The 17,700-nt window shown below is 38.0% G+C and overlaps 1 protein-coding gene across 2 annotated transcripts in view; it reads left to right on the top strand.

Moving 5' to 3' along the window:
- The window catches only part of GREB1 (growth regulating estrogen receptor binding 1), a 52,992-nt gene extending 40,405 nt beyond the window's left edge, over positions 1 to 12,587 (top strand). For both annotated transcript variants that reach the window (XM_065730709.1, XM_065730708.1), the window contains exons 24-32: positions 713 to 855; positions 1,204 to 1,365; positions 2,998 to 3,202; positions 4,231 to 4,405; positions 5,319 to 5,537; positions 8,278 to 8,413; positions 8,880 to 9,080; positions 10,679 to 10,817; positions 12,391 to 12,587. In XM_065730709.1, coding sequence (XP_065586781.1) covers positions 713 to 855; positions 1,204 to 1,365; positions 2,998 to 3,202; positions 4,231 to 4,405; positions 5,319 to 5,537; positions 8,278 to 8,413; positions 8,880 to 9,080; positions 10,679 to 10,817; positions 12,391 to 12,554 — 1,544 coding nt within the window. In that variant the 3' untranslated portion in view covers positions 12,555 to 12,587. The remainder of the gene's footprint in view (positions 1 to 712; positions 856 to 1,203; positions 1,366 to 2,997; positions 3,203 to 4,230; positions 4,406 to 5,318; positions 5,538 to 8,277; positions 8,414 to 8,879; positions 9,081 to 10,678; positions 10,818 to 12,390) is intronic.
- The last annotated feature ends 5,113 nt before the right edge of the window (positions 12,588 to 17,700 follow it).

Raw genomic sequence — 17,700 nt, 5'->3', positions numbered from 1 at the left:
GACAAGAAGGAAGATCAAAGTAATTACAGCCAATTCAGCCTACTCTCAGTCCACAAGACAGTTCTGGAACCAACCCTCCTGCAAGTCATGTCCAGGACATGTTCCTGAAGAACAGGAAAATGATTGGGAACTGCTAACATGGAACGATCATAGGCAAATAATGACTGGCAAGCTTAATTGCCTTTTATCATGAGATGAGTAGCAGAACGGACAAAGGAAGATCAGTGGTTTTATCTGATCTTCACTCAGATCAGAGTGAAGGTAAACTTCTAAAGCTGAAGAAGAAGCTTTAGAATCTCTTCAGTGAGATTTTTGTCAGTATATTCTGTAATATTCTTATAGATAAAATTGAAGAGAGAGTTTGGACAGGTCAGTTGTAAAGTGCATAGGAAATTGGCTGGACTACTGAACTCAAATACGATGTGGCACAAAGTCTGACTGACATCTGCTTATGCATGGCAATGCTCAGGGACTGATAGTAGGGAAGATGTTGTTTAAGCTTGCCTTTAGTAGCACAGTCAAAGGGAATCATTGCAACCTCAGCAAGTTCATGGACTCACTACTCTCAGAATGACGCTAGATTTTGTTTTGCATGTATTTAATCCTGCCATTGTTGGTGAATTTAATTACAGTCACAGAAAAAAATTATCACGAGGGAATACATTCTGGCCTTGAATATACGTTACATACAAGTTGTTCCTGTTTTTAATAGACAGACCCAAAAGCAGAAGGCAGGAGGATATGTACACCCACCGTCAAACAACTAGAATGAGACTATCCAAGTATGCAGCGTATAACACCTACCATCACTGTGAACAGTGTCATCAGTATATGGGTTTCAATCCCAGGTATCAGGTAAAGATTTTCAGACATTAATATTTAGATCAGAAACGGGACCAGATAACATCCCAAACACAGTTTTTTGTTTATTCACTGTGGCTAAATTGACCTAGAAGCTGTTTGTAAGCATTGGAAACTAAGAAAGAGCTGATGAACTGATTTTTTTATTTCTTGAGATTTGACTGCCTTAACTAGGCATCAGATCTGGGGTCTATAGAGTTTCTGTTCCTCATATAATTTTGGGTCCTCAGGTGGATATTATGCGTTTGGTAATACTATGAATGCATATTAGCCACAGTGAGACTTTGTAGGAGATAATTCTGTCACTAACCACTGGAATTATCCTATTTTTCCCACCTTCAGCTTTATGAGTCCACTCTGCATGCATTTGCCTTTTCCTATTCCATGCTGGGAGAAGAGATCCAGCTTCATTTTATCATTCCAAAGTCAAAGGAGCATCATTTTGTCTTTAGCCAACCAGGAAGACAGCTGGAAAGCATGAGGCTACCACTAGTCACGGATAAGGTAGATGGATTATTATATTTACGGCCATATATGGGAGAGAGACATGACCAATTTTGAAATTCATTGTAGGATTCTTTACATTTGATTGTGCTGTCAAGAGATGATAAAAACCTGACACAGCTTGTATTTTCTGCCAGAAAGAGACATCAAGCAAAATCACCAAGCCACTAATAAGCCATTTCTTTTTCTCAGTATCAAGACTGATTTTTTCACATATACATTCTTATCTGAGATTAAAGTTCTTTCATTACGGGTTTAAGGCGTTAAAGTGAGAACAGTTTAAGCAATTGGCCTCAGAGATATGGTTCATACAGCTTACTGACTGTAAGGAAGCAATTTTTTACTCTAAAGAAATGCAGTGGATTATCAATCCTATTATGCAGAAGCGCACAGATGCTTCCTTACAAAAACAAGGTTTTCAAAGACTCTTTGCCATGGCTTTAAGACTGCCCAAAGAATTGCAGGATACACTTGTAGAAAACACCTTATAAGGTGATACATTTGATAAGCTATGCAGTCTATGATGTTGGCCTTTACAGTGCTCTTAATATCCATATTTATGATGAAGCTGTGAGTGGTACAGGCTAGGGCTACACACATTATTGGAGCAGTTTGTGAAGTGGTAGTAAGCACTATTTTACTACTTGAGAAAATAAGCTGCTTCCAGTACGTGATAATCTATCAGTATCACCCTTCATTTGGGCATTTATGTCCTCAAAGTTTGAAATGGGAGACCCCACACAGCAACACAGCAGCAACTGTACAATATGAGGTTTAAACTTCAGTAAGCTTGTACTTGCCTACATAACTTGAAGCGTGCACTGTGTAGTTGTGGGCTCTTTTCCTGCTTCCGTGACAGACTTGCTCTGAGGTTTTGCCAAAAATATTTGTTTTTCCTTTGCTTCTTTATCTGTTCATCCACTTCAAAATGGTGCCTGCAGCCTTGATGCAAACTGGAAAAGTGTTGAGAGATATAAACCTAGATTATAAAACTAGATTAAAATGTTTTTCTCAATGCACTTTAAATTAAATTTGTAGAACTCCACAGGAATTAAACCCATCACATTGTGCTTTGGTATTTTTAGTGTAGAGTGCTTAATTGCAAGGGCTATCAGGAGGCATATTTCCATTTTGGGTCCTTAGCAGCCTTAGTAGGCATCAGGCTGAGACCAGTTGCTCAAACTGGAATAGTTCTGGATGTCTGTAGAAACAGGGCACTATGGAGATATACTATCAAACTTGGCAATAGCTAGTGAATTTAAATGCATTCAAGATGGCATGTTAGCCAGTCAGAACACTTGTACTGCAGTTTTGGACTAATATGTTTCTTACCATGTTTTGTTATACTGGATCTGGACCCTTTCCCAGATCTAGCCTCAAGGTCCATGTGTACTTGGCAGGTCAAAATTAGCAGTCCTATTCAATTCAGCACTCTCTCACCAGTCAAGTAAGCCAATAGATGGAGTTTTCTTTTTCACAGCTGTTATAAAAGTTGTTTATTTTCCCATTAAGTTGATTTAAAATTTAGCAGTGTAGTGAGACTTTAGCCAGTTTACTCTGTTGATTTGTTCTGATTCTCGTTTAAACAATACCTAGTTTAATACAGAAACTTACACTTCTGTTTATTTACAGAGTGAAGATTTCATAAAAAGCCCCACTTTCACACCCACCACTGGGCGTCATGAACATGGGCTTTTCAATTTATATCATGCAATGGATGGAGCCAGTCATTTGCATGTTTTAGTTGTCAAGGAATATGAAATGGCCATATATAAGAAGTACTGGCCCAACCACATTATGCTTGTTCTTCCAAGCATTTTCAACAGTGCAGGAGTAGGTAAGTGTGACATATATTGTGACATAAAAAAATGTGGACATGTGACTTGGGCCCTTGAGGTGGTGCTATTCATCAGTGAAATGTAGATATATACCTTATAGCTACCATATCTGGTGATCTGGATTCTCTTTGAGGACAATGTGTAACAGTCTTAGGTGAAGTTCACTTAATCCAGATCACCTGGAACAAGCTAGATGAATCACATCATGAAAATAATTAGTCTTCTCTATCGAGTTTAAATATAACTCAGTGTAGTTAATTCAGATTGAATTACCTACTCTGCTTTCTTCTGGAACTAAGTTGTGTGCTATTTTCAGAAAGCTGTGTCACTTCTAGTTCTGCATAAATACCTCAGGTACCCAAAGAGCTCCAAATATTGCTAGATATTTCTGTTTGTTAAGTGAATTGTGCTTACAGTTTCTGGTAGATGAGGTAACTGCAGCATCTCATGAAAGTGAAACATGTGAGTTCATGAAACTGGAAGCCCACTAATACAGCTTCAGATATGCGTGGAGGAGAAATGAGATGGGTAAAGATTACTGAGCATACTGAGCAGGGTACATATCTTAGGTAGATTCTGTTAAGATAATATCTGTGAAATAATCAACACCTTGCATTAGTGATGTAATTTGTAGACAGCAGTAGTGACAACCATTGAGAATAGAGAGTCAAGAGAAATCGCTCCTATGTTATTCAATTAATCATGATTTCTAGATGTTTACACTAAGAGATGATAGTGGAGGCAAATATCTGTCACGCTAAAATGATCAGTCACTAAACCTTCAGATATTAAGAAATCTTTACCACAGAAATCAGGCTTCATCTGGCACACTTTCACGGAGGGCTCTGTCAGTTGTTAGCTTGGCTGGAGACACAGTATGTTGGCTCTGAGGAGTGTTAGGGCATTGAAATCTTCAGAGTGAGTCATTCCCTGGGCTCCAGAAAAAACCCTTCAAAAGGATTCCAAGTTAAAGGCAAACAATTTCTGCCTCTACTCTTTGTCTTATGGTTTATGTCTTTTGTTTCAGGTGCAGCACACTTCCTGATAAAAGAGCTGTCTTATCATAACTTGGAGCTAGAACGAAATCGGCAGGAAGAGCTGGGCATAAAGCCCCAGGATATTTGGCCTTTCATTGTCATTTCAGATGACTCCTGCGTTATGTGGAATGCAGTAGAAGTTGATTGTTCGGGAGACAGGAAAAGGTAAATAGAAGACCACATGCTTTTTCAGCTGATCTCTTTTAAGCTTTCACTGCATGTCAGCTTTAAAATGACATGTTTGATGTACTACTTTTACCTTATGCAAACAGAGAATAGTTATTTACCTAATGAAAAATTGTTTTCCACACTGGTTAGTGCCTGTTTTACGTTCCTGTACCCTGAGGATTTAAGTGCTTTGCAGCCTTTGTTCTATAGTTTGACTCTGGTTCAAACTAGAACTGCAGGTTTCAAGTTCTGTAAATAGTCCTTGATACACTGAGCAAACACAGCTATTCCTGTGTACATTCTTAGAAGGATTTTTCTAAGGAATTTAAAATACATTTCTGTGCTAATAGAGCATCTGATTTCTGATGGATCATTTGTCTATCTGTGTGGTTCTTTCAATTCCCCAAATCTCCAAAAAGTATTTTCATTTTCACTACCTTAGAACATTATTTGTACTAGATGTCTTTGTCTATTTCCAGAATGGTGGTAATGTGGGATTTATAGCAAAGCTTCAAAAAGAAATAAACTCGTGAAAGGTTTGAAATTTGTGGATTTGAGAGGTAGGCAAGGACAATCTTATATTTTGCACTGAAGTCATGGCACCAAGCCAGCAACCCTCTAATGGTCGTTGTCCAGGTACATTGCAACATAACTTAAAAAATCTCTAAATCTGAGTGAGTACTTTGAGAGATCTAAGATAAATTTCCAACCTGGCATATCAGTTCCCCACCACATAAGCACTAGTTAGTTTTAAATTTTGAGCCTACTCTGTAAAAAGTTGCAATGAATCAGTACAACGTTGAAGTTATCTACCTGGTTAACTACTATGGGCTGTTGAGAGCTGTTGTTCAGCTGAATAAGATTCTGATTATTCTCTCTGTATCTCAACACACTTTCCTAATTATTGTAGTGACTATACGTGGACTGAAAGAAATGTTTCCTTGAAGCACATTCTGCAACGTATTGAAACAACTCCCAATGTCACTCACTATGCCTTAATCGGGATGAGGAAATGGTCCAGTAAAACAAACACTGCTGAGATCAAGGAGCCATTCTCCTGTTGCCATGTACATGATTTCATTATGCTAAATGTTGATCTGACACAGAATGTACAATACAATCAGAACAGGTAAGTAAATCTGTAACACCTTTCAAAAGACATGAAATACAACTAATACATTTTACAAAAACCCTCTTGCTGGATTTTTAGGAGGTTGTTAATGCAATGCAAACAGATTTTTTTTCCTTAAGATTCAAATTCTTCCCTCATTGCCAGTAGTTGGAAAAAGACATCAATCCCCATAGTTTCAAATAAGCAGTCTTTTGAGTTCTGGAGTAGATGCACTAAGCAATGTGCCCTGTAATGTATGTCTCCCAGTTTTGTCCAAGTGGTCTTATTGATAAATATCATATTTCTCTTCCTGTTCACTTGGACTCATCCAAAGGAAATCAGGGCTGTGTGGGTAGGTAGTGCATACCTAAGTCTTGTTCTGACATGGAAATGAGATACAGCTGTTGTTTTTTTGTTGTTGTTTTATGCTGAGGAGCATAACACAGATCTGAATAGCTATTATGACAGATTTATTTACCATGGGGGTGGTCAAACATTGGAACAGGTTTCCTAGCAAAGTGGTCGTGCCTGTCAATGTTCAAGATGCATTTAAGTAATGCCCTCAATAGTATATTTTAACATTTGGCTAGCCCTGAAGTGGTCAGATAGTTGGATTAAATGATCTTTGCGTGCTCCTTCTAACTGAACTATTCCATTTCCTATTCTTATTCTATTCCATGTATGTTTTATCAGCAAAATCAGAAGAAAGGAGTAAATTAACATCATTAACATTAGTAATTGTTTCTCACATTCTGCTGTCACAGAACTCCCATTTTTTTCATTTATTTCACATAGAGTATTTCAGATTAAAATACCACTGTGAACAGTATCACCACAGTTACTAGAACTGCATTCAGTAGGTGCATCACCTCATAGACATTCACTGTTTTATGTGAAAACCCTGGGGTTTTGGTTCTGAGAAACAAGCATTTATCACAACAGAATATCATAGCTATTGTCAGAGGTAGGATCCCTTTGTCTAAAGTGAGTCTTTCAGCACCTCAGTGTACACAATATGTCCAGATGGGGCTGACACATACGACATGGAATCTAAAACATTTATTTTTCTTTAAGCTATTTGGGATAGTCGAAGTCATCTAAAATGCACAACAAAACACTAATGTATTTCTCAGGAGAATGTATTTTGAAGTCCAGATTTATTTCTAGCTGTGTGGAAGCTCTTCTGCTTTCATTAGTCTGGATAAACAGATGACCTAAATTCTTATCACTACCAATCTGACACTAAAATAGCATTTAAAATTTGCTCCTATCCATTTTCTGGTACAGAACTGTGCTCTCAGGCTGTCTAGTGGTATTGTCTTATGAAGCATTATGAACTGCTAATGAAGGAAATGACAGTGCAATAAAATATTGATATAATATAATGATATGAGCATCAGCAGCAGCACTAAAAGGTCAGGAATGCCAGACCACATCATGCATTCCTGTCTGTGTCTTTAATCCATATTGCTGTATGTGGGTGATGTTGAAGCTGAAGCATTACATGACATTCCAAGCATGAGCTGGCAAGGAAAAAGGTATATTTTGAAACACAGAGACACTGAGAGTCATGGATAACACATAGCCACATAGATATTGTTAAAATCAAACAGGGTTTTCAAAACATATAATAAAATAGCATTTTTCTTACTGATGTATACTGTTGCAGTAACTACTTAGCTGTTTTAAATCCAAGCCTTGTCCCACAGTTCTGCACGTCATCCTGTTTGCTGTACAAATCTGCATTCTCAGTAGCAAACTGAGGCTGAATTTCCCCAAGGCCAGAGGATTTTAATGTTGTCAGCTTTAGAAGTTTACCTTCTGTTCCATCTTACTGTTGAAATAGGTCAAATTTAGCTCAAGGTTGTTTGGCCTCATTCTGCTTACTTTATTCCTATGTCTCATCACTTCTGCTGGATTGAGAGAAGAGTCTTTGTCTTCAATTTTTTTCTCTAATGTAAAATTGCATTATTTCTGTAGAGGAATATAAAATAAAATTAGTGGATATCACAGAATCACAGAATTGTATGTGTTGAAAGGGACATCTAGAGGTCTAACCCCCTACTGTAACAGGTTCCCTACCATAGGTTACACAGGAAAGCATCCAGATGGTTCTTCCAATATCCCCAGAGAAAGAGACTCTCTGAGCAGCCTGTTCCAGTGCTCTGCCACCCTCATAGAAAAGAAATTTTTCCTCAAGTTTGTATGGAACTTACTTGTGTTCTAGTTTGTGCCTGTTGCCTTTTCTTCTACTGTTGCAATAGATTTTTGTAGTCTAAGGGAAAAAATGATTAGGCAGACTGTTTTGCATTTGACAGAACAAATGTAGGACCTTTTTCATTTCCTTAGAAGTCAAAGGAATTAATTTCATTGACCTTATTTAGGTCAAGGAAATCAGTGTATCTTTTTTCTATGACTGCATTATTGTACTAAGAGCAAAGACAGGTTTTAACTCCTGGGTCATTTCCCTGGCCTTTTGCTACTCTTTCTGCTTTCCCCTATGTTTCTATTTTTTTTTTCTACTCCCTAGTGGTTCCCTCCCTCATTCTAATCTTCTTGAACTCATTCTGGTCATTGCTACTGGCCTCATTATTACAAAGCTGAAGTCTCTTTCCCCAGTTGATTACTGCTGAATGCAGCATGGATATATTTGACAGCTGTCCTTCCTTTGGTACTGACCAAAGACCCTGGGTGCTTGTATTTGTTAGTCTCTGATGAGAAGCCTTCCTCTGAAGTGCTGTGACTTTATTCTTCCTAGATTTACCTGTGACGATGTTGACTTCAACTTGCGTGTCCACAGTGCTGGCCTTCTTATTTGTCGGTTCAATCACTTCAGTGTCATGAAAAAGCAAATTGCAGTAGGAGGACAAAGATCCTTCCACATTAAGTCTAAGGTGGGAATGAGACCTCTGCTTCCTTGTTGTTAAAATTTAATTTTCCCTTTTGTACCCTGGAAGCAGTAGAGCTGAGATATTAATGTCATCACCCAGTTGCCAGTAATGGGGTATGTTTGCTTTTTTTTTTTTTTTAATGAAATCCAATTTCCAAAGTTACCCAAAATATCACTTTATATTATAGATAACCATTCACTATAAGTTTATAGTTTTGATTACTCATCTTTATATGATTTGATACTTAGGAGTACTTCAGTATCAAAGAAGAAACCCCTAAGACTCTATAAATACAAATATAGTTATCTGAAGCTCTCAACATTTTTAGTAGCAGATATGTTTGTTTGAAAGACTTCTACATAAATCCTAGATTTCTGGATAGAGATGTGTTTTGTACAAACCAGAATTCAGATAAATGCAACATGATTGATCAGGATTGATCTGTACCAGAAATATTTTTTCCTCATAGGTATCTGACATTCCAGTTTCAATCTCACCTGCTCAATACATTTGTGCTCCTGACAGCAAGCATACTTTCTTGGCAGCACCTGCTCAGTTACTCCTAGAAAAATATCTCCAGTATCACAGCCATCGCTTCTTCCCCCTCTCACTGAAGAATTACAGACATCCAGTGCTCTCTGTGGACTGTTACCTCAACTTAGGACCACAGGTATGAAACAAAGAAATCTTTAGTCAGCTTTAGAAATGTATTTTGTGTGTTTTTTGGATGAGTTTGTTGATGGATTCCTTCACAACACAGCCTTGAAATAAACAAATATTAGAATCATAGAGTGTTGAATTTTTGGTATCATAGAGATATTTGGAGAAATTACAAATGAAGTACATGGAGAGCAATGTCAGAGTTGTCTAATAGAGTTTGTGAGTGGTATTAGATTTTTAACTAACTTAGAACAAATTTTCTTTCTTTAAGAAGCGTTTTCCCTGTCTGTTGTAATTTGGTCCTTCTTACATCACATATCTTCCACAAATGTTTTACAAATACTAGCTAGTCCTTAGAAAGCACCTTAAAATACAAAAAATTGAGTCCGCTTTTGGCTGACAAGCTGAGTCAGAGAAGCAAATACCGAGACAGAGATACGCAGTCAGAATGGGAGAAGCTGACATTAGCTTTCAAGAGCTGTTGGCTCTCCCCAGTGGCTTTGGACCTAAAGCCAAGGTTATATTTAAATACAAATGTAGGTCATGTAGAAGTGCATAGTAAGGAGCTGATTTTCACTGAACTATTTTTATCTATTCACTTGACTTAAATGCTAAATGAAAAACAGTCTTGCTGCATTTACTAACTTCTTTACCAAAACAGCTGTGTAATGACCTTTCAATCTGTGCTGCTCCCAGAACATTTTCGTATCTTTTAGTCCTTTCTGGCTGAGCTCCTGCAGGTTCCCTCCATGCCTAGAAAAACAAAGTCTGTGGAAAGGCACTGTACTGTTAGTGTCTTTATCCACTGCATCCTATCAGCTGTAAATGATTCAGTATGTAAAATAAATTAAATTCAGTTCTGGAATTGTTATCTGAGCTAGTATGTGATATAGTAGGACTGAAGGAACTATTGCATCTATATAGTGCACAAATAGAATAAATAGAGACATCCTGAGCCAGTTTCTGTTCCTGTGGGTCAACCTTCCTCCACTGATTCACACTGATTCCTGCTGAATGTAGGTCTCCCCCATCTAAGTAGAAAGGCACTTCGGAATCCTCATATGTAGAGGATGAAGTTTATAAAACCTGAAAGGATGCTATAATTATTCCTAGTTCCCACTGGAGTAGGAAAGTAGTGATAGAAAAAATAATTAGACAGTAGGAAACCTCATGCAATTATGTAGAAGCACAACTGTACTGATTTGAGTAATCCTTCTGTGATGTAAATGGCATTAGACCTTTCTAGAGGGTTCTTCTTGTGTCAGACTGTGCAATTACTATATTTATGCTTGTGTAGATAAACCGTGCTGCACAGGTCATAGAGTTATGGCTGTGGGAAGCCATCGTTACTGCTGCTTTCAAACCTTTCATACCTAAACCTCATGATTATAGTAGTAATGAATAACTATGACTAATGAATACTTACAGATACTGCTCTTAGATTGCTTTTTAATAAGTAGAGGAATTGTTACAAAGGAACAATAAGGATCATAATATTTGGAGTTGGGAAGCAAATCTGAAGGTGGATCAAGTGCAAATACTATAAGGTTGATATGAAGAAACCTGAAGGAAGCTAATTTCTGTGTTTCTTACCCCTCTCCCAATCAGATTGCAGTTTGCTATGTGAGTTCACGGCCTCACTCTCTTAATATCAGTTCCTCTGGTTTGACGTTCAGTGGTCTCTTGCTGTACCTCTGCGACTCCTTTGTTGTAGCTAGCTTTTTGAAGAAGTTCCAGTTTCTTAAAGGTGAGCTGTAACAATTTTATTACAGGGAATTATATGACATAGACTCTGGAAAATTAGGAAGAAAGTGGGACAGGTACCACTGATTTTGAATTTTATGTGAAAAATTGCATATGTACGTGTATATATTTTTACTCTTATTTATACACCCTAAAATCTCTGATATTTGATGATTGATCTATAACAGTGTTAAGAGCTCTGCTGATAGGAAAGCAGTGTTGGATCTATGTTGCTATGTATAGTGTATTGACATAACTTATTAGCTTGTATTTGAAACTGATTAAGATATATGTATGAAACATTTACCCATTGTGTTCTTGCAAGTGGTGTTTTTTCTACTATCAAGAGAAAATGGATGATGATAAGACTCCATCAAAATCTGTTTGCTGTATCTGGAAATATAAATTCTATCATGAAAATTTATTCTTAATAACAAATTTCTTCACATAATGCTAATGACCATGGACAGCACTGGAGACAAATCACTTTTGTCTGTATTGCAACTTCTTCTGGATTGTTCTGCTGCTGTTGTAGAGATTCTGTGCTCTCGGGATTTGTTTCACTCAGCTGTATCTGTCACTGCAGTATAAACACCATAGCCACTGCCTTCTTAAAAAGGCAAAGTTACAAACTGCCATGTTCTTTGTTGTAGTTAATAATGTGGCACTAATTAGCGTATACAGTACTTTAACCTGCACATGCTACTGAAGCCATGTGGGTCCCTGTGTCTATTCCCACTCTGGAGCAATGTCCACATTTTAAGTATAAAAGGACTGTTCTCATTCAAAGTTACTCTGGGTTTGGTTTTTGTTTGGTTGGGTTTTTTTGAGACAAGATGCTGTCAACCTGCACAAATCAGCTGATTTTTGCAGGGTGTAGCACAAAGTGGATTTGATTCAGGAGTTCCTTGTCTCTCTTGGCAGTTTAGTTGACCTTCCAGTCAGTCACTTCAGCATTAAACACCACTTGACTCTCTTGTTATTGGCCTATGTCACCTTCTCTTTTTCAGAGTATTGAGTGCAGGTGAGGTAATTATTTCCTCTTGACTGAGCACTTTTTTCAAAAGACAGGAAATCACGAGTATGTGTTGAAATTGTATCAGCATGCCAGTCAAAATAGTTCATATTAGATCATTTCTGCTCAGCAAAACACACAGAGCTTAATTAGCCATTGTGGGGATTGGCTTGTGTTGTGTTTTGTTGAGTGAGGGTTTCACTCAACAAGGTAATGATCAGCAGAGCTAGAACAGTAATGGAGTTAAGGTGTTATTTTGTTTTCTGTCACCACCCTCTTTGGCTTGACAGTTTTGGCCTTTCTTACTCCAAAGAGAAGGAATGTATTGCTAGTCTTGTGTACTAGATGAATACTAGATATCTCAAGTTACAGAAGACTCTGATAAGCAGGAAGCTGAAGGCAGCTCTCCAAAACAACCGCATGTCTTAGTTTTCACTCAAGAATATCTATAGCTCCTGTTTTGCAAATAGTGGAAACTCCTCTTGCTAAGAGGTGGTGGGAGATGGGTGATTTGAGAGTAAGGGTGATACTCACATGGGTTTCTCACTGACTGTTTACTTAGGTGCCACTCTGTGTGTTATTTGTCAAGATCGGAATTCTCTTCGCCAGACAGTTGTCCGGCTGGAGTTGGAAGATGAATGGCAGTTTCGACTGAGGGATGAATTCCAGACTGCCAATGCAAAAGAGGACAGACCACTTTTCTTCCTGACTGGACGACATATTTAATAGATAGTAGACACTATTCCTGAACAACTAGGAAAAAAACCACAATGATTTGGGAGACTAGTTACCACCATCTCATGTAATGTCTTCGAGAGGCTCTGCTTTCTGAGGAGAAACAAGACTGCTTGCCACTGTCTATTAGAATCAATTTATCCTCTTATTTCCAGACACTGTAAGTGAATTTTCTAATTTAATTGTCTGATGGAAGTAACTCTTGATTCCTGGGAAAGACGCAGAAACTCATTATTCCTCCTGGCAGCAAAAAAATTTCAATCAGAAAGGAAATCAATAAATGCATTTCTTCTGACATAAAAAAGGGCACATGTGAGTTGATAAGCAAGAGTTTTAGAAAACTTGCTGTTCATTCCAGCAATAGGAAATGTAAGTGGAGGAACAGATTGTGATTTTGTTTTACAAGTCTTATTTATCTAACAGTTGGTACAAGGCAACAGGAATTGTAGTATATTGCTCTTGATTGATCCAGGTAGGCTTTTTAATGAAGATATGTGAAGTATAATTCTTACAGAATGGAAGTGAAGCCCAGTTGGAGTCTTTTTTTTTTTTTAACAGGTGCCAACTGGATAGTTTTAGTATACAGAAATCTTGGGATGGAAGCATAATCATATGTCTGATTTTCATAGCATAAAGAAGAGCCGAGAAAGTAGATTTAACAACGAAATCTGAACATTTAAACATGAAAATGAAATTGCCTGGCATAACTGAGAACACCACATGGTGAGATTTACCTGCAAGTGAACTTTACAACTAGAACATTGATGTTTTTGGTTTCTGACTAATCTACTGCACTGACTACAAACTTCAAGCTAGGCACAGTGCATTCAAGACAGCATATTAGATGGTTCTGAAACACTCCTAATATACTTACTGGGGATATTTTCTTGCCAAGGTGCATAAATAAAATGAGAAAATAGAGACTATGTCTCTGAGTAATTTAGCTGACCATCTAAAAGCATGTTCTAGAAGAGCACCAGGCATCACAGTATTCTTGTGCACTCTAAATGTGAAGTCAGTGATCACAGTCCTCGTTTAGATTTTTCAAAGTATTCTCTTAAGTTTCAGATTTCATGTTTATTTTTATAGAATCTGTGTCAACTTCATTCAGTCTGGATGCAAGAAGGGTAAGTGTAGACGTTGCCAAAAGGTAATATTTAGGCAGTCTTTCTTGCTGGATACACCAATAATGATGTCATTGATTTTATATTGATGAAGTGCCATTAGGTGCCTGAAGCCTTTACAGTATCAGTCTTGAAATGATGATGTGAATATGACTGTGCCAAAGAGCAAATTTTGGAATGTTTACAAGAAAAAGGTAATTTCAGTAAGTATGAGAGACTTAGATTTCAATTTACAAAAGACAGGCTGCTATTTACAATATAACAGGCAGAAATCAGTGTGCTTATGTATTTCATTGTTTTTCTTTCATAAAGAAAGATTCAGATTGGCTTTGTTTAAGTTTTGGGAAGGAAGATGGACATTGTCTTATGTAAATAGCATCAGCTGTGCAGTATTCACCTGTTGGTTAGTTAATTTAAACTTTTTAGAGGAATGTGACATTCATATCCAAATGATCCTTTATAAATAAAGTCAATATAGCATGGATATCTGTCTTGGTGGTGTATAGCACTGGGAGTTTTTTCATGGGTCGAGGGTTGGGGGAGGAAGAAGGTTGGTTGAAAGGGGCTAATATGATTAAGAATTTCCTGAACTGATCAAGAGAAAATACAGTGTTGTTTAATGGTCTAAAGCATAACACAGCCTCAAAGCTTACATGAGTCTTCAGAAGAACTCTGGACTAAAGACGGAGGTTCAGAATCTCCTTTCTCTTAACCAAATGCTCAAACTACTTATGCCAAGTGTCTGTAAACTTTTATTATGTTTTAGATGTGAGATGATTTGTTTTGCAAGTCCGTAGAAGGGCATTTTCTCCATGAATCATCCTGTCCCTTAAAAAAAATGCCTGAAGTATTTGTTACGTTGAAGCAAAAAGCTTTCCAATTGTGCTTTCAGAGATGGGACCTTTGCTTAGCAAAATTTCTAACTCTTCACTGTAATCTTCAGAATTTCTTTCAGAGGAAATATGTGCGAGTTTTTAGAAAAGGAAATGGTAGAGAAATATGGTACTGTCATATTCATAAATAAATTCTTGCTTTTCTAACAAAATGTTAATATATTTAGTTTGACTGATGAAATGTTAGGAAAGAGAAAGAAATAACCAGAAGTAAGAGGAACTAGCATGATTCTCATAGCTCCCTGAGTGTCAGCTATCAAGCATGGGAACAACACAGGATTTTGTGTTCAACCTGGACTCTGAGGTGACACAGTAACGCAGATAAATAGTCAAGACAAATAAAATCCAGTCTGTTTGGGTGGGACTGGCAGCTTTTGCCATACACAAGGTAGTAATTTCTTTGTGCTGTGTGTTTACCACAGGTGCATTTGGAGGGTTGGGAACCCAGGTCCCAGCTCCACTTGTTTTACCTTTGTGAGAGGGAATTATTTGCTTTCCATCATGGTGACCTTTGTGACAAAAATTAGCCAACACTCATTAAGCAAACAGATCATTTAGTCTTTTCTTTCCGACTTTGACGTGGCAAGGAGGTAGAGCTCTCCATCACATGGATTGATGTGGTAATTTAGTAGGAAACAAAAGGCAAAAGGGAACTGACAGCATGCTTTTACTGACTTTTATCCAGCCTCAAACTTCTTCTCTAGTGCCTTCCCTGCTTGCTGTCTTAGTCAGCCACTATTATCACAGATAGTATTATAGTTGTGTTCTGTTTTGTGTGTCAGAGGGTGAAGCATTTTGTGATTCAGCTTCTGCAACAGACAGCATCCAAATATAAAGAAGGTTACGGAGAAGATGACATTATATTCCTTCTTATCACCCTCTCTCCAGTATCAAAGCATGCTTCACAAGCACTTGAGCTCTGATGTCTGGCATTTGAACAGCATGGGCATGATGATCTGAATGATACAGGATGTGTAAGGGATTTCAGCATTCTTCCCTTAATAAGCAACTCTTGGTGTGACAGGGAATGTTCAGATCTCAGCTCCCACGCCACATCTCACAGCAGCTGCTAAATATATCAAAGGCAGATTTGTGATACTCTGTGATTATGTGTGTCAATCATACAAAGCAGAAGAAGTACAAGAGAGATAGACTCTGTGTGTAAGGCTCAGGGTTACAGAGGTTTACAAAGTGGAAAAGGGAAGTGGGGCTACAAACAGAGACAGCAGAACCTTGGTGTCTGCCTCTCAGCAGTCTGCCTTGGTAATTCATCACCTTTCACTGGAATAATGTGAGGAATAAAATGTGTTATTCTTTCCTATCTCCTTAAAGACCCAGCTGTTCAGTGAAAAGGAAAATTAATTCCACACATTCTCTGCCTGTTGACTGTCTTCCACCCTTTATCCCTGTTCCAGTTTTCACCTGAAAAAATAACAGCAGTTCTGGTCAGTGCTTTTATCACATTTCCAGTGCTGTCTTGGCAGCCTCAGAGGCACTAAGGGATTGTTGCAGAGGACACAGTTCAGGGAGTTTTGAGGCATAGTCCAGCTGCTGGCGTTCCTCAGTGTTTACACATTTTTCAGTGAAAGAGAGGATGGTATCAGAACAGTGAGAGTTCTGCTCAGTTAAAAAAAAAAGAGATTTGAAATCAGCTGCCATATTTTTAAGAAAAGCATAATAAAGATGCCCAGGGAAGTGGTGGAGACATTGGCCCTGCAGTTATTCAAGAAACATGGAGGTGTGACACTGAGAGACATGGTCAGTGGGCATGGTGGGGATGGGTTGGTGGTTGGACCAGAGGACCTTCAAGGTCTGTCCAACCTCTATGATTCATATGTAAATGTAGTTCTGCTTAAAATCCTCAAGAAAACTGACATATTTGTTTTGCATTTTCTTAGTTATATAAGCAGAAGGAAATGTCTTTGTACTTGTTGCATCACTGATGTGTTGACTGAGCACTTAAACTCTGGATGGATTAAGGAGAATTATTTTGGCAAACTGCATACTGATGTGTTAGAGAAAAGGTTTAGTAGCATTGTTAACAGCAGCTTGACAATTTCCTTTTTTCTTAGAAGCAACAAGATGGATAAGAAAGTGAATTTGTACTTGTTACTGCCTGTAGGGAGCCAATAAGGACTTAGTAACTGTTTTGAGAACAGGGTATTGCAGTTACCACAGGATTCTATACAACACAATACTCATGCAGCAGGTCATTTTGCAATTGCACAGAATCTGGGTTTGGTGATGGTGTCATTTCTATTTGAATTTGATTTTCATAAATGCCCAGAGTGTATCAGACACAAATCTCAGATCTATCCTAGACAAAGTGGCATCTGTGCTGTTAGCAGCCCTGTGTGCCATTCTGAAGTTCCCCACTGAGACTGTGTTCAGGCCAGACATGAAGCATTTTGCATCTTACCTCTGCTGTCATTGTGCCTTTTATTGCTCGTTCTCCTTAGCAAGTGTAAAACAGAGGAAGTAGTGAAAAGCGGTTTCATGTGCTTTGTTCTCAGCAACTCCAGCAATGTGAAAAAGCTGGAGAAAGTTTGACTGTTCTAGGAGAGTGATACTGCCCCAGAACAGCAGAGTTGTGACTGTATTTAAAAATATCTTCAACTAATCTTAAAGTGGAAAAACTATTTTGTCAAAAATAAGAAGACATAATCTAATCATTTCAGAAAATAAAGTTCACACCAAGGCTTCCATGAGATAATATTATAATTTTAAATATTTTGGAATGATTACAGGTTTGTTTTTTTTTTCCCTTCTCATGACAGAGCACTTACAGAGTCTATAAAAAGAAATCGGCTTCTGTTTATCCTGTGCCCTCATGTAATGAAATTATTGAGAGATGTTTAAAATTGTCAAAGGACTCCTGGATGCCTACCCGTGCAACCTGGGCTAGGGAGCTGCTTTGGCAGGGGGTTGCATCTGATGATCTCTAGAGGTCCCTTCCAACCCCTACAGTTCTGTGATCACATGATTATCCAATGAAGCTTTCTGCTACAGGATCTCACAGAGGCAAGGAGCTGAGTAGAAATCCAAAAGTGGCCATGAAGCTTATGGGAACCTGAGTCTGAGAATATCTTGTGTGATTCTGGGGCAGCCCCAATGGGTCTC

The sequence above is a fragment of the Cyrtonyx montezumae genome, unplaced genomic scaffold (genome assembly GCF_038088225.1).
Source record: "Cyrtonyx montezumae isolate F1298 unplaced genomic scaffold, pur_monq_1.0 scaffold_13, whole genome shotgun sequence".
Lineage (NCBI taxonomy): Eukaryota > Metazoa > Chordata > Aves > Galliformes > Odontophoridae > Cyrtonyx > Cyrtonyx montezumae.
The sequence above is the reverse complement of the archived record's forward strand: the minus strand, read 5'-3'. Positions and strand labels throughout refer to the sequence as shown.